The sequence below is a fragment of the Poecile atricapillus genome, chromosome 2 (assembly GCF_030490865.1).
Source record: "Poecile atricapillus isolate bPoeAtr1 chromosome 2, bPoeAtr1.hap1, whole genome shotgun sequence".
NCBI lineage: Eukaryota > Metazoa > Chordata > Aves > Passeriformes > Paridae > Poecile > Poecile atricapillus.
In genome coordinates, this window is record NC_081250.1 from 31669001 (window position 1) to 31692476 (window position 23476).

General features: G+C 35.7%; 1 protein-coding gene across 1 annotated transcript in view; it reads left to right on the plus strand.

Annotated features, from left to right (window-relative positions):
- Window positions 1-2065: 2065 nt before the first annotated feature.
- Window positions 2066-23476, plus strand: part of DNAH11 (dynein axonemal heavy chain 11) — a 103088-nt gene continuing 81677 nt past the window's right edge. Inside the window, 8 exon segments of the mRNA XM_058831056.1 lie at window positions 2066-2203; window positions 18281-18361; window positions 19085-19135; window positions 19137-19180; window positions 19182-19239; window positions 20099-20267; window positions 21719-21802; window positions 22683-22707. Coding sequence (XP_058687039.1) covers window positions 2066-2203; window positions 18281-18361; window positions 19085-19135; window positions 19137-19180; window positions 19182-19239; window positions 20099-20267; window positions 21719-21802; window positions 22683-22707 — 650 coding nt within the window.

Genomic DNA, 23476 nt, shown 5'->3' on the forward strand with positions numbered 1-23476 from the left:
TATTAAGTTGCAAGATTAAAGACTTTTACAGCTCATAAAGGAGGAAAGCTCATAAGAAGGTAATAAGAGAAGGAATATTTAATTTTGCACGAGTCTTCCTAAAAGTGTGTTGCTTCTGAAATGTAAATCATTAAAGATGTGTATACAAGATTTCACAATGTGTCATGTAAGAGTTATTAGGATTAAACTATAAAAACAATTACTTGTATAAGATTTTCTTAAAGAAAAGCATCTTCTTCTAGTGTACATGTCATAAAGCTCTTTAGAAATCTCTTGCCTTATTAGCAATATGTAGAAGACACTTAAAATTAGGACCAGGTACAAAATGTTCAGGGTGATTTTTGTGTTGTAAATGTTTTGGGACTAACATGAAGTATTTAGTTTTCAACTTTTCAACTGAGTCTATACTTAGAAGAAAAAGAGAGAGAGAGAGAGAGAGAGAGAGAGAGACTGCAAACCAGACCAGACTCCTACCTTTGCAATAAAATTTCCCTTAAAACTGCTTAGGAAACTCTGCCTTATAGCAAGGGTGGATTTACACTTGGTACCAAAAGGCAACATCGTGGATTAAAGGTTTTGTACCTGGTTCTTTCCAGCTCCCGAGTCATGCCTCTGGTCCTGATCTTGACTATTTGTGTTTCTTTTCCAAAATTTTGAGAAGGTTTGGCTCACAAAAAATAACATGTTTTTAAATGTAAATACTCCAGTTCTGTGGAAAACTTTCTGATGTAAAGATGCAGGTCCAAATTGTGGCTGGAGGGAGAAGAATGTACAGGTCCATGTCCATAGCTCAGGCTTGGGGAAACCCAAATTTAAGACCAGGAAAGCCAAACAGGTTTCACAGAACAGTTTTTAATTATTACTCCTGCATTTTTATGGAAGAAAATGAAAAAAGAGGGAATGAATGTGTGTGCCATTTATGCTGCAGTATTACAGATACTGTGTATAAATACCAATGGCAATGAAAGGAAGTTGAAAAGTATTCTTTTTGTCTGCCAGTACTTTGTTAGCAGTGTTGGGATTTCAGGCTGGTGATTATCTTTTCAGTTTGATCCTGAGAGGCAGCGGTTATGAATAGGGGCAGGGATGGAACCACAACTCCCCCGCCGAGATGGAAATCTCTTTCCGATTGAAGCCCGTGACAAAACTCCCATCAACATCAAAGCAGAAAAATTTCAAGCACAGCAACCTGAATGCATCTGAAATCCACTGTTGGGCAGCTTGGAAAGGTCAAGGTTTATTTCAAAGATTAGTAGGGGAAATAAAAAGACTGAGAGCAAATCATACGAGCATAAAGAGAAGAGGAAGTTGACAACTAACTTCACAGTTCATTGCTAAACCTGTGTTTATTAAGGAAGGTAATTTTTGTGAAAACTGATACAGGCATTCAGCTGGTTTAGGTGTTTCTGCTTCAAATGAGAATGGGATTATTTTTTTCCTTGGTTTGGTGTTAGGGAAACAATGATATAAGATTTGGTTGTCACAAATGGTATCTATAGCACTATTGTGACTGTTTACTTAACTAGCACATTCTGCAAAGAGAAGACAGAATTTCCCAGATTACCTGCTAAAGTTTGTATCTTATGAATCTCGTAACTTTCAATTTTCATGTGTTTGTGTTATTAAAAAAACAAATGTAAACAACAAAATATTTGTCATTACAGAGTGCTTAAAAATTTATTTTGATATATTTTAAAACCTTTTGCAAAGGAAATAATGAAAGAGAAGTAAAAGGTTTTGACTTGAATTTACTGCTCACTCTGTATACAGAAGGAGTTTAATTTATAACTTTGGTATTTAAATCTAGTAGTGACATCTCATAACATGGCTTTAGTGTTGAAAAACAGGAAAATAACCCCCCACAATGACATTTTTGCTCCATTTTTCCATACTGGAGCAAATCCAAACCCTATCAAATTTATGAAGTCTGTGAAGTTTAAGGAGTTTGTTGTGTTAAGGAAGCATAAATTACTTCATAAAGCCACAAATGAACTCGTTAAATAAATGTCTGCCTTATGAGTCTCTTGGGAGCACACAAGCAGTGTAAGGCATGCTCTCCTCACGGATGGGATGGGAACTGACCAGTGTGACAGATGTCAAGAGGCTTTTAGGAGGAGAGGATGGGCTGAGCAAGCAGACTTCTGCTGCCCTGGAGCAGCTGGTGGTGCTCAGGGGCAGGCTACGATGGAGCCTGAGCTTCAAGGTGCTGGAGAAACTGTTTGTTACTCTATCAGGCCCTAATAAATTAGACTTTTGGGAGAAAGATGATGGTTAAAGCAGATAAATAGAGGTGCTGTGGTTTCCATCGTAGCTTCTCAAGCTTTTTTTTTGCCCACTTACTTACCTGTTGCTTTGCAATTTTTTCTCACTTATGCATGTGCTGAAGTTGCTCTTGTGCTGTTCATGTCTTCACTGTCAAAACAAGCTAAACTGCACCGTGAGTTTGTAACTACTTCTGCAAAAGCAGACTTGCATCTTTATTTTCCTTATTGCTTCCTTTTGTGTTATTTTTCAGTTTCTTGCTTGTGAGTCACTGCCACATAAAGGAATCAGTGGACACATTATGGATGTAGCAGCACATCTTAAGCTGCACAGGGACCTAGAACTGAGTTCATAGCAAGGGTTCATCTCCCTGAATTCTGTAACTCAAAGGTTACTAGTCAGTTTTGATATTTGGCACTGAATGATGTTTTAAAGTATTTTTTGGTACAATTAGTGTATTTTAAACCCTAATTGTTTTGTCATACTGAAATATGAATTTTCAGGAATTTATATTTTGGGTTTATTAATTTCAAAGGTAAGACTTAAGCAGTCTGTAGAGGTATCAGAATTTGGAATCAGTTGAAGCTATGCTTCCAGGGTACGAAACAGCATTATTCTCTTGAATTGCCTTTTAAAAGTGTTTTCAATAGATTGCACTTCTCTGTTGCCTTGAGCATTTAACACGAACTAAACTCATATCATAAAAGTCATTGTTTTTGATGAGACTAATGCTAATATCAAAGGACAGCATCAAAAAGGAGAGTGTCACTAATTATTCAGGTGTGCTTCTATTGTCTCTAGAGACAGCAATAACATGAGCTGTGTTCCAGAGAGCTGACAGATTAAGCAAACCTACGTTTTGATTTCTTGATTTCAGTTTGGGACCGACTATGTACAGAGATGATTGATAATCAGTTGTTGGATAAATGAGGATTTATAATCCTGTCAATAATAAATGATCTGAGGGCTCTGGCCAGGGTCAGCTCCTTGCTCTGTGTCATGGCAGTGAAGCAGGTGTTCCAGGCAGAATAGTGTAAGTAGTAAATCTCATCTAAAACTTAGGCAGAACTGATGAATTGGCTTAACTGAAAGGAAAAAAAAATAGTGTGTGGAACAGAATGTAATCTTTAATGCTCCATTAATATTTTACTGAAATGCTTTGCTGTGTATTATTAGTTTCTCTTTTTGTAAACACTGGCAAAGTGTAATAAAACATATTAAATAAGATCTATTTAATATTTTATGTTTATGTTAACTCTCATGTTTATTCAAAAAAACAAATTACCATGTAACATTAGGAAATTAAATAGTAAAATGTATATTTTTCACTTCTGGAATAACTGCAAGGAACCATTCAAAGGACCTGCAGCCAATAATTTTTGAGAGGGTGTTTGGGCATGGTGTTGATTAATAAATACAGCTGAAATGTGATCTGTGTCTTTATAAACATCCTTTTAGCTCTGTCTTCAGGATTTTTTCTTTTTTTAAATCTTATTCTAGTCAGAATTAAATTCCAAATTTCAGTGTTTTTCATCCTTAAAGTGCAAATATAAATGGGGGGTGGAGATATCTGTGTTATTGTGAGGTAGTATTTCCTTTGAAATTCGGGCGCTGTTTTTGTATTTTGCAGACAAAATTCTGATTCCAGGACTCTGCTACATGCAGCTGAATCAATGGTGGTGGCAGCAGACCCATGACACTGTGAGCAGGGATTCTGCTGATCTTCTGTGTGGCCATCATACGGGCCTCCAAACTGAGCTGAACTTCTGGAAAGCAAGAAAAGACAAGATTTTAATCAAAAATTAAACAGGTAAGAGATTTCAGGTGTTATTGCCCACATCAAGGAGAACTTTGTTTTGGATTGCCTTTCTCTATGCACTTTGAAAAATGAGGCACCAAAACGATTTTGTGTTGTTTAGTTTTGGCGAAGAGTTTATAGTGGTTTCCCAAAGTGATCAGGGTTTGCATAAATCACAAAAGAAAAACTGAGTTAAACATAAGAGGAAGTTGATGCTAAGGGGTTAAACAGCTGTAAGGGATTCTGTTGTTCCTGCCCATCTCATCTAAATTTCTTCCTATGACATTTCTCACACTCTGGAAAAAAATGATCTTGAGAGCAAAGTTTATATTCAAGAAATTATTGCCAAATTTGGCCATGAATCAGACAATGTTGATTAATGACAATAACCATAGCTTGTTACAAACAAAATAGCTCTTTTTAATTGAAAAATATAGGCAAGGTTACTTTTCAGACGGGAGATATTGTTGGGAGCTGTGTTTAATCCTCTTCTTTTGCCATGCTTGTTATTCACAGTGTTGTGATGCCGTGATGCCAGGTGAGTGAAGAATTCACTCAATTCCCCATGTTTTGACCTTTCCAAAGCTTTCAGCCAGCATGCATCAGTCTTTATTTGTCAGTAGGCTTGGGACATGTTTATTCATTAATTCTCTGAGTGTACTTGTAAGTTCTGTATTTTTGACTGGTAACCATGATCTTCAACAGTTTTCTTTCTTTTTTGTAAAATTATAGTTTCAGTGTTGTCTGGATTAGGGGAAAAAAAAGATAAGATCTTAAAAGCCAAAGAAAGCAGCTGTTATCCTGCTTTTCAGGATGTTTTCAAAGAATTAGAAGATGGTAGAGTGACTGAGATGTATAGTTTGTGTTTATGTGTGTAAGTGTAACAAAGTAACCCAAAATTTGTCTTAACATGAGAGTGTAAGTCATGGTACTAAGTCATATAAGACATGCAGGAGCTTTTCAGGTGCTGAGATGGCTCACTGCTCCTTTGTTTGTTTGCTTTTTGTTTTAAACTTTATGTGGATACTTTTCCTGTCAAAAAAATAGGTGAGAGAGATACAAGTAGCAAAATCAATTAGTATGTGCACTTTTTTTCAGCATTGTTTTTTATACTTTAGATGCAATAAATCTGTAGATAAATAAATTCTACTGCTAAAATAAATTAAGGCAGTTATCAATAAAGAAATAACTAGCTAATATAATATTTTGTCTATAAAATTAAACTGTAATGAAGTCTAACAAAACACCAGCTTCTCTTATCATGTTGTTCAGCTTAGAAGACACTAGTTCTGCAAAAAACTTACACTTACAAATATTTTTGTACTTATTTTACTCCTGGTTAAAGATCACTGATAAAGGTTTGTAATAAAAGCCCATCTTGTAAAAGCCCCAGATACTGAAGTTTATCTGACACCACTGGAAAAATACATTATTCTCTTTTGTAAGATGAAATTCCCAAAGATCTTTAATTTAATCCCACCTTTATTTTACACCATCTGCCTGATATGGAGCTGCTCTCAGTTTCACAGCACTCCTGTGTGATTCATAGTCACAACCTACTCAGGTAGCTGCAAGTAAGGGTTATAAAAGTAAAAGTACCTAATAAATAAATGTTACTTGATACACAGCACACTATTAAAAAAAGACATGGATTTAATCTGTCTTTTAGCTGCCTAATAAACACCAAAGTTATATTACAGATACTTTAAACCAGTTCTAGATTATTAAATTTGAAGAGGAGATGAGTAAATAGTTGTCAGATAGTCATCAGCCATACAGGTGCTCTACACTTAAGAACAAAATATGCTTTTTGTCTAGTGAAACAAATTCTCTAGAAGCCATATAACTTTTTCAGAATGGGTTGCTCCTTATTCTCCTTTGCTGGTATAAGTTTGCTGCCTTTTTTATCACATTTCTTAGTAGGTATTTCTGTTTGTGAATTTCAAGGTGCTGGTAAGAACTGCACACATCAAGAAAATATGGGCTTTGCAAAGAAGCTGTGAATGACCTGCCTTGAGGCAATTTTTGGGGTCAATAAGCTTTTCCCGTGCTTCCACTGAAACCAAGTGTACCACTCGGAGCATGAGCACTTTTAAATGTTGGCAAGTAAAGACAATCTGTAGGGTTCACTGTTCTGGAGCATTTTGTTGGTCAGGAAGTAGGAGAATTATACATTACATATGCATGTGTGCTAGGTTTGATTCTGGGGTTGGGAAAGCTCTCTTCTGCAAGTTTACTAAATGATAAAATCTAAGAGAACTCATATTGCCATATCTGTATTTGTTGGAACAATATATAGAATTAGTACCCAAAAGTTATGGCAATATTATGTCAAACGGGTGAATAAATTTCCAATATTACTTTTATTGAGAGGAAGAAAGTCTCTTTACTGTGTTATTTTCTGAATGTTCACTGTACAGAAGATGATATGTAAGTCAGTTGAGGATGTTCTGGGAGCACCTCAAAAATGAGCATAGCATTATAAGATAATTCTAAAACCAGAATCATTAGAGATAAAAATTTTAAAATACAACACATGTTGAGGTTTGTGTTTATACACAAATTGAAAAGTAACTTTATGACTGATGTCATGACTACATTTTGAAAAGTAACTTGTAATATTTTTTTCTGTGGTTCATTTATTTTCATTCTAGTATAGATTGTATCTTTCACCAAAAATATTTTTGAAAAAGAAACTAAAGAAGCATTAGAGTAAGTGAAAACAGCTAAAACTACCTTAAAAATTTTAAGGATTTATTCTTTAATCACAGGAACATGTTGGAGAGTTATTTTTCCTGTGACAAGGAATTTAAACCATGGGATTTCACATCTGAGATTTTGTTTTCTAGATTTGATATATTCCCTAAAATCTCACTGAGGATTGAGGTATTACTTATTATCTATGCTGTTGGATAAATCCAGTATCTGAGAAATATGGGCTATTCTCAGTCATGCAGACAGCAAGGCTCAGGTTTCTAATATCCAGAACACAAAATCACGCAGAGGAGAATTAAGAGTGCTGAACAGAATGTCACATGCTGTGCAAGGAGCAGACTAGTAATAGCATTATGAGAAATTGCAAAGGTGATTCCTAAATCCACCCCTTCTTAGGGTTTTGGAAGTTGCTTCAGTAAAGTGCTGGTGTCCACATGCAGCCCATGTCTAGAACTTTCTCCTGAGCATGGCACCTGCCTCTAATAACTAAGGATTCATCTATTTATAGCTATAAATGGAGTTTTTTAGTCTAGTCCTTGGATGAGACAGAACACCCTTCATCTCCCTTCTTAGATCTCTGCTTTTAAACATGGGAAAATGAAAAATCTGAGGTCAGGAAAGAAGTGCAGAATATTTGTCTAATATTGTGGTTAGTCAGCTGTGTAGGATGGGGGCAGCCACAGGTTTTGGTTCTTACTCCTGGGGGCTTTTTATTTTTCTTTACTGGAACTGGAAGAGTTGTAGTAAGAGTCAGGCTGGCATCTGATTAGAATTACAGAATCATAGAACAGTTTGAGTTTGAAGGGAACGTTGAAGGTCACCTAGTCCAATTCTCCTGTGATGAGCAGGGATATCTTCAGCTAGGTCAGGTTGCTCAGAGTCCCATGCAACCTGGCCTTGAGTGTTTCCAGGGATAGGGCATTCCCAACTTCTTTGGACAATGTGTTCCAGTGTCTCACTGTCCCCTCATACTAAAAAGAGCTTCCTCCTAGTACTCAGTCTAAATCTACCCTCTTTTAGTGTAAAACTATTATCCCTTGTCCTGTAGCAGCAAGCCCTGCTAAAAAGTTTCTCCCCATCTTTCTTATAAGTCCCCATTAAGCACTGAAATCTGCAATAATGCATCCTCAGGGCCTTCTCTTCTCCAGCCTGAACAATCCCAGTTCTCACAGCCTCTTCTCAGAGGAGAGGTGCTCCAACCCTCCCAGCATCTTTGTGGCCCTTTGGGACCCATGCCCTTCCAGGAAATGTGAGGCTCCCTTTTGGGGTCTGAAATAGAAAATTACATACTTTAGCTCTGCAATTATTGAGGCAGTGTGCTGATCCATCCCACTCTCAAAATACTGAGGGTAAGAAATCCAATCTTACAGTGTCTGACAGTGCCCACCAGTGTGATCTGTGAGAGAGATTTGGGGTGAATGTGTTGGATCTTGGCTGTCTGTCATCAGAAAGACGGGTTGAGGTGCTTTGGCTGAGGGAAGTCTGTAAGGACAATGTTGAGAAGAGGGGTCTGCACTGACCAGGGGTCTGCCTGGGGAACTCATGACTGGCTTGCTCCTAGGGAGAATAGCTGTTGCTGAGCTCTAAACATACAAGGAAAAAGTTATTTTCATCCCTTTGGGGCATAGAAAAATTTCTTAATTCAAGTGAAATCAGAGACCATAGAAAGTAATTTGGCACATGTTACAAAAGAGGTTAAAGTGTGTTCAGTTTTATTCCTCTGGGAAAGATTTGAGTTTAATTTTCATACCAACATTTTCTGTTATTATAATAAATCATGTGTTTATACATGAAAGGATGTGTTTATGAGTGCTTCTCTTTTTCAACTAGGTATTTTTTAACTTGGTCTGCTGAAATTGAAATGGAGTTAAATGTGTGTGTTCTATGGGACATTTCCACTTGTGTTTTAATCCTGGAAGTGAATCAATAAGGATGAAGCATTGCTGGAAATATCTGTTGCTCCTCTACCTTTTCTTTCATAGTAATTATTTAAGATAGAGTAGACTTAACTGCTCATTCTGCCAAACCAGAAGGGAAAAGGCCATATGGCAAAAACCATCTCAAACATAGGTTTGTTACTGACTTTTTTGTAGAGGTTAATTAACTTTTATTAATTTGATTGAGGAAATTTCCATTATTATGTTTCAATTTCAAAAGCTGAAAAAACCATTTTTTTAGTGGACTCAAGGGGCATATTTAAAGAGAGCAGAATGACTGAATGGTTTCTGGAAAGCTCTTCAGAAAGAAAATACACAATCCTTTAGATTGCAGTATTATGTTAACATTGCACCCTGTACACAGGATATTATGATTTCCTTGTTTATTCAAAAGTATCCGTAAACTTAGAGTTGTGACACTGGGAATGTTTTATTGCTGAATTGAACTAGATAGGCATGAGATAGACTCCCAACACAGCTGGGTACAGTGTCTATTATTTGTTCTTTAGAACAAAAATTAATTTTCTTAAGGCTAGATTTCTGGATGCATTTTCCTGATCAGGTGAATTTTTTAGAAGTGTCACATTTAGTAGAGACACATTCAAATGGCTTTTGCCAAAGTTTTTTAGTGGATAAACTAAATTTTAGAGAATAAAATAAATTTGGATAAAGTGAAACAAAATTCTCCAGCACCATTCCCCAAAATTTTTTTAAAAAGAAAAAAGGTTAAATTTTTCACATATAAAATACAGAACTGTCAGTTCTGTAAACTTTTTTTCCTGTGTGTTAGGATGCAATTTGCATGCAGTTCTGGTACAGATACAAAATCAGTTAATTCTACTCAGAAGATAGAGAATGTTTTTAAAATGTTGGTTTATAGAAGTGTCTTGCAATAAAAGCTCTAATAATTCCTAACACTATGCTCACCACCAGTCATGGAATGTCTCTTTGAAAAAACAGAATGTTATGTAATTTTTTTAGACACTTTTTTTTATTATTTTTAAAAATTTTGGTGTTACTTTATTGCTATAAATATCTGAGAACTTGGAAAATTAGGTTTTTGTGAGGATTTCATCCCCTTCTAACACAAATTCAAATAAAGAAGTACTCTACCATACTATGCAGTTGGCTTTGCTGTCTGCTGGCTAGAGCACTTAGCTGGCAGGAGGGCAGCCAAATTCTGCCTCTTCTCCTTCATTTTTACCCTGCAGCTTTGTGGAGCAGGGTAATATTGATTAAATTCCACTTGAAGTGAGAGGGCTGGTGAAGCCCAGGTGCGTCCAGCTCCAGGTGCAGATGTAATGGGTGCCCTGGGATCACTCTCTTCTTCACTATCCTGATCCAGAAAGGGATTCTCCTGGCTGTGTCCCTGCCATTTCCCTGTGCTCCTGGCACCTGTGTGCCCACGAGGCTGCGAGGTTTGCCCAGATGCAGACCATTAGAAGGTGGGATATAAGCTTTGCTGGTCTCTGCAGGCTTGGATCTGCTGTGTGGCAATTTTGGCAGTGTGCTAAGGAGAGAGGTTGCTACATGTGCAAGGAATGCTTTTTTTTTTTTTTTTTTTTTTGTAAGGTATTATATAAACAGGCAAGTTTTTGGAAACAGACACAAATATTAAGGTTGTTGAAATAGCAAATAAAAACAATTTGATAAAATACATATAAATGATACTTACAAGAAAATTATTAGCAGAATATAGAGATTTGCTGTTCCATTAGATGGGGTAGGAAGTATATTCTCTGTGTGCATATACTGATTTTTTATTTTTTTTTGCAAGTATATATCTTAATCTAGGTAATTAAAAACCCAGAAGAATGGTTATAAACCAGATCTCAAGTAAATGAATGGCACATGCTTAGTTCATGCAGAAGCCTTGTAAAGCTGTTAATGCCTTTGGACTAAAATCCTGGTATTGCTTTCAAATCCATGGCAAAGCTTTCTATGTCTCAGGGTCAGGACTCACTCTACTGTACTTCTGAGTTTCATTGCTCCTGATAAAATCCCTTAGGATTCACAGTAAATTCCTGCTGATCCCTGCACAGAGCTGCCTCAGAAAGGAGAAGTGAATGGCAGCAGTGACCTACTGCTACCTTTTCTTCTTCTGAAGCAGCAGGATGCTCTGAACCAGCCTTGTCTGTGGGAGATGGGGATTCAAGACACCCTTCTGAGGTCTGTTGCAGTTTACCTGGTCTTGGCCTTACCTCTGGAGGATTCCCTGAACACCCAACATATAAACATGAATTTGGTGACATGCTTGAATAACAATTTTAAGCTGCTAGGTAGAGTGCAGCAATTACCACATTTGGTTAGATGAAGACTGTAAGAGGGTTTGAGTGGACCCATTTTTGAGGTGATGAGTGCTTCCTTAGTGACTTGACTGACTCAGGACAAAAGCAGCCTTTCTAGCACAGTTCTGAATGAGCATTCTGCACGGTAAATGTGCTGGCTTGCCAGCTTATTGCCAGGTAAGGCACAGTCAGAGAGTATTGGTTTTCAAGTTTGAGCCACTCTTCCTCATGCATGCAATCTTAGTGTTGACAGCAGAAGCACAGGTAAAATGGCAAGCACCAATTACTGCACCCATTTTACTGTCACCGCTAAAATATTTATTTTCCAGGTTCTTCATAAACTATTTGCCTTTGGGTTTTACAATTCTAATCAGGAGCTTTATCAAACAATAGCTGTCATCTTACAGCTAATTTATTTCTCAGAAGTTTCAAAGTTCATGCTGTTAAGTGCATGATATATGAATAGTGTCCACATATTTCCAGGAACAAGCCTTACATGCTTCTGGATAGGCAGGAATGTGTTTGGCTAAAATGTGAATGGAATTTCCTGAAAACCAGAACGAGCAAAGATCTGATTTGTGGTGTGACTGGTGGCTGGTGGGTCTGATCCCAAAGAGGATCAAAGGATGCTTAGCTTTCAGGGCAGAAATGTGGGCTTCTCAGACAAATTGCTTTAAATCAATTCTTGGTGAGTTAAATATATAGATTTTTAAAAGTGAATATATTCTAATTTAGTCACATAACTATATCTAAATTCCTTTATTTGCCTTGGAGAAGCGCAGTAGTTCATCCTGTCATGGGTTTTGTGTATATATGAGCAGGCTTGTACTGTGTATGTAAAAAAAAAAAAAAATTTCAAACAAACAAAATCTATGTTAGTTGAGGGATGGAGGGAGTTAGAAAGGAAGAAGATTCTTAAATAAGTCAATTTGGTATGCCTGTTCAAAGATGCTGGTTTTTACTCAAATGTCCACCTTGGCTACTGATACTTCTACTTGTTTGTTTATTTTTTAAGTGGCTTGCTCTAGAAAAGAGACACAGACAAACTGCAAAGAAAAACATTCTCAGGGATGATTAACATTTAACATATTTAGCAAAGTAACAATGTATCTTTACATGTACGTTTTGCATGTTGCTCTTTGTGTTGCTAATGGAAAAAAGCAGAAGCTGGAGCTCTCCCTTTAGAGCCAACATGAGCTTCCATTAATATGCACTTCTATTTTCTGCTCTGCTATTATTTTTCCTGAAGTCCTCATCTGTGTACATGGTTAATTACCTTGAGCATTAATAGAGTACATCTGCGCTGTAGAAAATGACTGTTCTGTTGCCTGATACATGTGGTAGCCACGGATTAAGACAGCATAATTAAATGTAACAATGATTCAGAGTCAAAAGATACTGTTTACTTAGGGAGTTGACTTCAAGTATTTGAGTAGCTGAAGTCTGATGTGCATAATAACCTTCTTAATGTTAATGCATAGGTATAATTTGGCCTTGTAAAAACTTGCTGAGAAGATCTCTATTGAAGAGGAGGGTTAACAGAATGAAACAGTATAAAAGTATGGAGCAATATAGATGGCTATCCCTCTTACTATGCTTCTTAAACAGAGGTGTCACTAGTACACACACATACTGATTTTGCAGTGCTACACTTGCATTATATCTTAAACTGTTATTTAAAATCAATCTGTATTTCTAAGCAAATGCTTCAGTTGCCACCTCAGCTTCTGTTAAAAAAAACCCCAAACAAGTATCACTGTTAACACTATCGACCATTGCTCATTGGTTAAGAGCGAACTGAAAAATCTCAGAAGTGTGCTCAGTGACAAAAGTGAGCTAAGTGTTTAGCTCTACCATATGCCATCCATCAGACTTTTCTGCCATTGGAAAAACATGTATTTTATGCTTTCCTCTCTCTTTTTTATGTTTTATTTTTTTAACATTACAAGAGTTTGAAGATGATTATACTGATTTTAAAGTCAAAACACTGAATCCTAACAGATGTGTTGCCTAAGTTTTGTGTATGATTTGATGATTGTTCTAGTTTAGAATCTCTGCTCAAAGCCAGTACCTATATACATGAAATTGTTTATTTATTATTAGGAAGATAGTTTTGTGCATTGCTTAAATTACAGCTTTAGTTAAGCTATTTGTGAATTGAATGCTTTGAAATACTGACATAAGTATTGCAGCTGGGAATCAAACTGTGTTCTATGATTCTGTTCTTGCTTCAGTGATGTTCTGACTGCAGGTTCCTTCCAGAAGCTGACCCATAGGTAAAGCCAGATCTAAAATGCACTTCTAAGAAAGAGGGAGATTTTCATCTCCCTACACAATACTGTATTTTGCATTTTTCTGCATGAGACACAGAGAATGCATGGAAGGCAGGTGTGTCCATGTTCTCCATCCAGTGTAGCACATATTTAACCTGCATAGCTGGAGCACACATTATTCTTACACAGGAATAATGAAAACTCAAGGTAGGAAAAAACTGGTTAGAAACAGGTCTTCAAAATATGATTTAGCAGTCGTAATACATCAACATGAGTAAGAGAAGTAATTTTGTGAATAAAGACATTAGAATGTAAATGTTCAAATGAATGGTTGTCCTGAAAGGCACAAGGATGTGCAATCTCACATTTCTATCAGTCTTGATGAAGCCCCTAGTGGAGTATCAGGAAAAGGATCTGTTGGTTGTCATTGAGGCTGAAGAAGAGAACAGGCATAAATCTTCAAGTACAATAAGGAATTCTGCATACAGGAAGGAAATAGTCTATTCTCTACACCCAGAAGATACCGAACTTAATTTAAAGTGTAAGGCTCAAGTCTGATGACTGAGAAAACCACTTTATGCCAAGCATAATGAATTGCTAGAACAGATTGCTAGAGGAGGTGACAGGCTCTTCATTACTGAAAAATCTTCCAGGGAGAGCTAGAAAAACCTCTTTTGCAAATTGCACAGGTACAGAAACCTCTTCTTGGAGCAGAAACATGGACTAATTGTCCTTGAAGTCACTTTTAGATGTACATTTCTGTGACACTGTATTACACTCGAACTGTGGCAGAGTTTTGTAAATTAGTTGTGGGTATAAGGCAGTAATAATGAATATTTAGCTACCAATTTTGAATAAATGAATTTTCCTTAGGTTGACACTTTTGGCATTGTTAGCAATTAAATGAGTGTCTTGCATTTAATGCTTACACTGTCTCTTTCTAAACTTGTTTTCTCTCTGATTTCAGATAATACATACATTTTTACATCTGCTCTTTCAAAAGGCAGATAACTTTTCTTAATTTTACACATATCAATGAGAATGGAAGGCAACTTAAAGAAATCACTTCTGCTTGCCACTATTTTGGTCAGCTTTTACAGGAGTAGGTGCTTTTTTTTTTTTTTTTTTTTTTTTTTTCCTCTAGAAAATTTAAGTTACAAGTAAGACTCAGAATTTTTATGAGACTTCGGAGGAAGAGCCCAGTGACTTATGAGAGAGAATATATCTGGGGAGAAAACAAACTAGTTATAAAAGTACAGGATAGAATTTCACTTAAGAAGTTGACTGGATCCTTGTGTGTCCTTCCCAACTCAGAATATTCTGTGATTTAGAGAGTATCAAGAGTGTGGGGTATATGTCTAGATCTGGAAGCCTAGTTCCATACTTTTTAGGTATGAGCTAATCTGCCATTCTTTAGCATCCTAGAATTCATCTGCTGGGGACATATTTAGAGCATATTTAGAAATATGTGGTTTGTTGGTAAGCACATGACACATATCAGCAGCATAGCTTGGTACAGTGCTGATCTCTGTTCCTCAGAAATATTTTGGATGGAATTTCATGTTGAGAGTATTGCAGAAAGAGAACTCTACTGCTTTCTCTGCTGTTTGGGTTTTTTCTCTTTTTATTTTCATTTCAAGCTTTCAACCATATTGGAAGCTTTCTAAAAAAATCTGTCTGTGGAGATAATTACCCCAAATTGCAATATTTCATTGCAATTGTTTAGTGAAGAACTAGATAACTGCAAATGAACATGATGAATACATTAAAAAGTGTAAAAATGTAAAAATAAAAGTGCATTTTCCTGCAGGTTCATAATAACTTATAGTCTAATAAGTGGGGGGATGAGGAGGACGTTATAATTAAATCATTAACAAAAATACACTGGCTACTTTGGGAAAGCTTAAATGTTCTAAAGAACTGAAGGAAAAAGTAAAGAAATTTTGGTCCTACTTTTCAGAAGGACCAGGAGTCCATAAAGAGTTTTATTGTTCTATGGGGACAAGGTTGTCAAAGATACTCATGGGGGACCTAGACATCCAGGTTATTTGAAAATTGTGCTCTGTCTCTTCCTCTTGTCCTGATCCTAAGCAAACATACATTCAGGTGGGAGTACAGAGGATGGAAGCTCCTGTAAGAGCTTTAGACACACATTAATTAAGTTATTGAGTAATAATGATTCCAGCACTGAAAAATGACATAGATAATAGCATGCAATGAGGGGAAAACTAAAACTTTCTACCATAACTTGTTCATGAGGTGCTATCAGTAAAAGAAAACAAAACTGATTATGTGTGGGTTTTTGCCTGGCAGATTTTTAGAAAGTCCAGAAAATACCTTTATTTCTCAGAAATATGTGGAGAAGTTGAAATCTCTTGACCAGTATGAAGATCAAACCTACAGTAAATGGAACGTTCAGGTGGATTAAACTTGTCAGTTTAACTCAAACCAAACTAATTAGGTGTAATCCTCAAAACCAACTCCTGATGGTGAATTTTGATCCTGAGGTGTGTACTCAGAACAGTAACTAATCGTGTTGCTGATGTTTGTCTTTGATTTCATAGTCAAAAAATGACAGTAATCTTCTAGGGCATGAATGAATCTTAGCATCTTAAGCCTTGCATATTTTTATAGAATCATGCAAAAATTCCTAACATCATCAAATACAGCCTTAAAACCGGCACTTCCAAGTCCAACACTAAACCACATCCCTAAATGCCACATCTATGTGCCTTTTAAATATTTCAGGGATGGTGATCTACCACTTCCCTGGACAGTGTGTTCTGATACTTGACAGCCCTCTCTCAGTTAAGAAATTTCCTAATATCCAATCTAAACCTCCCCTAGCACAACCTGAGGCCTCTTTCTCTTGTTCTGTCACTTGTCACCTGGAAGAGAAGACTGGCCTCCTCCTTTCAGGCACTGTAGAGATTATAAGGTCTCCTGAGCCTCCTTTTCTCCAGACTGCACAAGCTCAGCTCCCTCAGCTGCTCCTCATCAGGCTGCTTGGATTTTTTTTCCAGTCAGGAAATCTAGTTGCCCTCTACCTGCTCAGGGAAGAGTTCTTTCCTCAAACAGTGAAGGCCATTACTGTAGTAAATGGTTTCCCCAGAGACATGTGCAGGAATGTGATGGTAACAGTTAGCTCTTACCCTCTAAAATGCAATGGTCCTTTTAACTCCTCAAACTTCAAAAAGCCCTTAAATCCTTACTCCTAGATTGCTGAATACTAATTAAATGGTGTCTTCTGTATACTTTCTCGTACTTCAGTCATTAAAATGGTATTTTATTGCCTTTGTATCTGAGGTTAAATGAAAAATAAACAAAAAAATCTTTTTGTTGAAGCTTCTGAAAGGATAAATGTAAGATGAACTCTTTCTTCCATCCCTTGATAGAGAGGATATTCCTCTACTGAGAGAGGTGAAATATTTGTTGATGTTGAACCAACCCAACATTCCAGATTCTGCTTTAGGTATATGTTAGAAAAGGAGCAATTATACAAATCTTCCTGACTGTGGGATATGTGAGGTGTATGTATCTTTTCTTTTGTTCTTTAAAGGCTTGTTTTATATAATTGATGGAAAATCAGTTAAAAAAAAGAGATGTTTTCTTTGGTTCTAATTGTCACTTTTTGCTATTTTTTTTCTTAATAATGACCAAATTGTTTTCACTTTCATCAACCTCCTCCCAGACCCATACAGAAACTCCAGTGACTGTGTTATACTTTGCCTTCCATATCACAGGTAACAACAGTTTGGGACTGTTCAAATACAGATTCAAAAGGTAGAATTTGATGGCTGTCAGGTGGTGCTGTCCTAGAGACACCCTCAGCCACTTTTTTCCCTATATATTCTGCCACACACCCATCCCAGTTACAATTTTTGTGAGTGGCAAATGTAATTTGGTGGAATTCCCCAAATTGAGAAAATCTGGTTAGAAGAACGGAAGGAAAAGCACAACAGCTGTAGGGTTTCCTACTGACACTAAAAGAAGAACTGATTAAACCATTGTTTTAAGAGCAGCATCTGCATATGAGAAATTTTGCTTGGTCTGTTTCAGGATATGCACTGAACTGTAAATTCTGTTAAACAGAGTTAGGTGAAAGTTAAACTAATGTTTTTAATCAAATAATTAGAACTTCTCTCCAGTATCAGTGAGTTTTCCAGTGCATGGTGAAATTTCTATTTCTGTCCCCATCTGGTCTAGTGTTTTTTTTAGGATTTTTGGTGTGTACCTTTAGCTGGTTTTCTAGTTACTCTGAAATGACTCACATTCAGGCCTCCCTTTCTTGTACTTTTGATACAGACATAAACTCCCCATAAAGGTATCTTTTCAGTCCTGATGGAGTTTTTTTTCACATTGTTTACTGGATGTTTTTTTCTTGGGGAGATTTGTGGAATGAGAAAGCCATTTCCAGGTCATCTTTACATATTTGAAAGTGTGTTAAAGCAGCAGACATAGAATTGTTTTACTTTGTGGAAGATTCCCAGCTTAATTAAAATGAAGTTTTATGTGATTATACATAAAATAACCTGAGTTTATTAAGTTCAACTAATTTATAATTACCAATGATTCATAAAAAATAATTATTTTCATGTCTACTAGACAAAAATTCTAGTAGAAGCTATGACATAGAGTACAGATTGAGTTCAATAATTCATCCACTATGATTTCTTATTTGTAAGTAGATGCTGGAGTATTCTCACTGTTAATAAACAGATTTTACTGGTATAGTTCTATATTTTTTGTTTAAAGGAAATAAATAGGAATTCTGTTATTCCTCTGTTAAATAGGAACTGTCCAAAGAATGGAATGTCATTGAGAATACAGCTCTGTCAGTATGGCACAAAGTAATTCCTCTTCAGGCATCTGACACAGCAGTTAATCAGAAGAAAATGCACTTTACTTGATGCATGTTGAATTCTGGAATCAGTCCTTTTTATTTCTGGTTTTCTTAATAAGAACAAAGTCAGTGACAAGTAACATTACCTGTTCTTCACATCTAAGCAGATGGAATTCAGAGAAAAATTCAAAATGGAAGGTCCCTTTCATTTTGATGTAGAAAATCCATATGCTCATCTCAATAAGGTTATGAGTGTTCTCAGAAAAAAGATATTTGCTTGTAATGTTTCAGTACAAAAGTTAATGATGTTTCTATGTACGCATTAAACATTTGCAAATTGGGTCTTCTAGGTTTTTGTTAGTTTTTTTTTTCACTGAGGTTTTTTTTTGAGGGATTTTTTTGGAGGGTTTTTTGTTTTACTGCTGTTTTGGGGGGGTTGTTGTTTATTGGTTTAGTGATTTTGGTTTTTTTTTCAAGATGCTGGTATAATTCTAGTGCCACCAAATTCAGGTTTCATGTTTCTCTTCCAGTGTTGCAAGTGCCTATAAAAAAAAAATTTAAAAATTCAGAATACTTTCATGTTTCTTTATGCAGTCATCATAATGTGCTCTTGAGTAGAGTAGCCTAAAGTAGGCTATTTAGTGGCTCTTTCTTAAAACATCATGGGGGGACTTTGTTAAAATTTATACAACTTTAATACGAAGTGGTTTAATAAGTTAAAGAATACAAGAATATAAATTAACTTCTTTCTATGCAGTTTCTCTTTTGTGGTTTCAATACAGAGCCCTTTGTATGCTTTTGGGTGCTTTCAGAGGCAATGCAAATGCAGGTTTGTAGCCTCCTTGCCACAATTCTCTCAGCTTTTCTTACCTTGAATCATGTATGCAGGATCTACAGATTACACTGACAGGTTAAGTAAGCTCAATATATCCTACAACTGTACTTGGAGTGTTCCTTCCCTCTTCCAGGCAAATCAAGAGCTTGAGATGCTGGAAAAAGAAGTGTTTCTAATACAAGCATCTATCTACAGAACTATTTGAAGTATCTATTCCAGGCTACAAGCACATGTTGGAAAGAAGTGCAGCTGCTCAAGAAAGTGTGGGATGCTCATGTTTACATTAATGTAAGATTTTTCTTAAAATTAACTATAAATTTGGAATATATTTGAATGTTATATTTTTAATTTGATCCTAGAAGTGCTATATATTTTTTTAAAAAATTAAATATTGAAGATACTATTACTATTACTATTACTATGTTACTATTCCTTTTGTTTTTGAAATAATAGTTGCTATGTTTTAGGATAGCCAGAGTAAAAATATCTTTGTTCCCAAGTCAACCAATTTCAAGATAATCCCAAAGCAAAACAAACTTTGTAGTTTACTTTAGAGCTTTCTTAATACCCAGAACTTGCTTGATTAATTAAAATGACTGAGTAAAAATTCAGAACTCCATAAATCTAATTCAGAACTCAGGACTGTACATTAGAAAGCCCTACAAATCTAGAAGCAAGTGTCCAGAAAAGTCAGTGTACAGACCTGTATGGGGAATCAGTTTTGCAAAGTTCCATTTCCCTCAAGATGCTGCCTTTCACAGGCAAGGTTAAAAATACGTGTGCTAGATCGTCTTTCTGTAATTTTGTTTGTAGCACCCCCAGGAGGAGTTGCAGGGCATCTTCCCAAAATCTCCCAGGAGTTACTTGTGGATGTAGATGTGTGTTTAATAGCAAAAGTAAGTTGTGCATGAGTGTTTTTATCAGCTACTGAAACAGAAAACTGTTAAAATGCTTGGCCTTTGGGTTGAGTTTAGAGAAGACAGATTATTATGTGTGCTTGCTAAGTAATGGTGGTGTAGGAAAAAATTAAGGCCCGTGAGCTATTGCTGTAGGATGGGCTTTCCCCTGCATGTGTTTATCTGTTTTGTAGCAGAAGGTTGTCTTTACCAAATGTTGTTGATGCTTTTATCTGTACTTTCTGTTTCAGAGCAGCATTGATGATTGGACTAAAACCCAGTGGAGAGAGATTAATGTGGAACAGATGGATGTGCAGCTCAGAAGGTTTGCCAAGGCAGGTTCCACAGCCGTCTATTTCTGCAATTTATCTGTCTCAGTGCCACCCCTTCCTCACTCTTCCCACCCACTTGGATGCTTTGGTGGGTTTATTACTCATGTCCAAGCTGAATGTTCTGGAACATGCTTTGTTTTGGGGGCTTTCCTTTAAAACTTTATTTTTCTGAATGCGTTTCCAGCCCCTGTGGAGTTATTTATAAAATCATGATTCTCTGAGTCGGGGCAGCATGGGAAATAAAAAAAGAGAGGGTGGGGGTTTAGGACAGACCCCTCCAGACAACAATCACTTTTACAGGTGGAATTTGCAGAGGTTCATCTGCTCTGCTCACAGCTCTGTAGCTCCAGAGCGTTGGGAGCTGCAGGGAAGGTGCTCATTTCTAAAGGGAGGGCACTTCTTTTGCCTGAAGTATTTCAATGTTTTGTTGACAGTAGCCCTACAGAAAAAAATTCCAATGGGAAGAGAGAAGTATGAAGTAAAAATAACAACAAAGATTCGCTCCCCAAACTATTTTCAGGACACTACAGCTGTGCCTCACAGAGAGTACAGTGGTTGAATAGGAAGTCTTGAACCTAACAGATATAAAGTTTCTTCTTGTTTACACATTCGTTTCATTCAGAAACAAATTATTGCATGCCCATGTGTTTGTCTTCTAAAAGAAAAATCAGACTTCATCATAGATGTCTTCTACTAAATTGCTTCAAAATTGTTAACCCTACCTACCCAGCTCTGATACTTTTTTTTATCAAAAAAATTCCTGTGATTTTGGTACATAGGCTGTAACATGGAGCCATTGTTGGTTTTAAAAATTTGAATAAAATTATTTTAAAGCATTTTGAAAAAGAAAGTTGAAGACCAATTTCCTTTTTTTTTTCCATTTTTAAAATGAAAAAACTGTGAAGCTGAAAGCGTAGAAGAGAGTGTAACAGAATTTTTCTGTTTTTCTTCAATATACCAATGATTTATACCACACAGTTTTAATAAAAGCTTATCTAACCTTATTTTTAATGCAGGAAGCTCCTAAACAGGATTAGCAAAAAATTGTGATTTTTTTTTAACAAAATGAAAAAATAATCAACTGTCTTTTTTTTCAAATCATAGATAAAAATTTAAAAGTTTTTTTTTTTAAATTGAATTTAATTAATCTTACCAAGTAGCAACAAAATACTACAAATATCCCCATCACTCCCCAAGGTTTCCAGTTTTCAAATACTGAGTATCTTACATCAGCTTCAATGGCAGCTGTGCAAGTAAACTTACCTTCAGTGTTAAAAAGTACAAAACATCAAAGTAAAAGAAAAAAATGAAAAAAAATCTCCAGAAAACCAAACCTATAAGAACATCAAGAACTATTTCTGCTAGGCTGATTAATTCCACACTTTGGTGGAAAATCTGAAAGTATATCTGGCATGTAGAGTAAATATAACTTATTTAATTATATTTTTTACTTAGATTCCATTTGAATACTTTGTTATATACTTATGTCAGTCTTTTTCATTGATTTAATTTGCTCCCTGCTGTGTCTTTTCTCTACAGGCCAGGCTTTTAATAGCAGAAGACCTTCTCAGGCCTTCTGGGACTCCAGTTTTATAAAGGGAGAAGATGAAGTCCAGTGTAGCTGTCAATGCTGTGCATGACTTGAGTACTGAAAAGGTGAGAACTGTACTTTTATTTTACTTCTGGTTTTGCAGAATAGTATGTAACAAACTCTTTGTTTAGGTCCTGTTGTAAGAAATTAATCATAGAACTGAATATTTTCATGAGACTTTCCTAGGTATCAAAATTCACAGCCTAGCAAAATGAACTTCTTTTCTGTGGTGTAGTTTACCATCACTGTGAATTATATGTAATTTAATCAAATTCCTCAATTCCAAATATAAAATGTGTTTTTTATATATATATATATATATATATATATATATATATATATACAGACATTATTATTACTCTTATTATTTCCAGATTTTGGGAGAAATCTGCCAAACGTGGACTGCCATGGAATTTTCTTACCAAAAGCATAAAAGAATAGAAATTCCTCTATTAAAGTCCAATGAACAGCTGCTTGAAACTTTAGGTAACAATCAAATAAGAATTTAATTAGTAGAAATATTGTTATTGTATCAATATTATTCATTCCCTTGATGTAATTGGCAAGTTAAAACTTTTTTCCTGAATCTTTATTGCAGATTTATATTTTCTCCAGATGTTAATACTGGAAATTTACATGTACACTGAGTAACAATTTTACATTCCTGTCTCCTTGTAGGAGTTAAAAAAAATAACAGCTAAGTTTTTAATTCCTTCAATTTTTAAAAAAAAATCCTTTTATAATATGCTGTCCATTTTCAGTGCTTAAAGATGTTTTCTCTTATGATATACAAGAATAACAATTACAGGAGAATTTGTTTAGGCTCTTGTTAGCATTAGTTTGTCTGTTTGATAAACTATTTTGATTAGTGCAGTTTTTTCTGGATTTGTTTTGTTTTGTTTGTTTTTCTAGTTTCAGATACAAGTGATTCTGAAAAGTAAATATGTGGAACATTTCATTGAACAAGTGAAAGGCTGGCAAAGTAAATAAAACATGGCAGATTCCGTCATTTCTATTTGGATGGAATTTCAACACATGTGGTATCTTCATCAAAGTAATTATCTCCCTTGTTTTCCTTTTACATGGGCCTGTAGTGAGTTGCTGGTGTCACAATTTGAGACAAAGATCTGCAGGTCATTCTTTCACATGTCTTTAATATCTTCTTGTATTTACACTTTGTTAGCTTTTTAACCTCCTGGAGGCACATAGAGATACAATACTGCTGAGGTGAGGAAATCTTTTCATCAAACTCCATATCATTTAGGAAAGTGGTGGTTGAAATACAAGTTTCTGGTCTGTTATTTATTAATGTCTAAAGGTAACTACAACAATCAACATAAACACTTGAACTGACACAAAGAATTATGCCTTAATTGCTCACTCTGACCAAAAAAAATCACTGACCCCTTGCGTAATAAAGATGATAATTTTGTGTTGCCAATACACCTGTAATTCAATCCACAGATACCAGGGAAAGTTCTCATCGTGTGCAATTCTGAAAAGCTAATATAGGATAATGCTCTACAGGGAGCTTTGAAATTTCAAATATATTTCTAATTGTTTAAATCTGCAATTTAGAAATATTGACAGCAACATGTCTCACTATATGCCAAAAAAAGTGTATTTTTTGTATAACTTGAGAACCCTGCTAAGAGAAATGAAATGATTTGTGATGTTTAACATGCATAAGTTTCTTCATGGTGCAT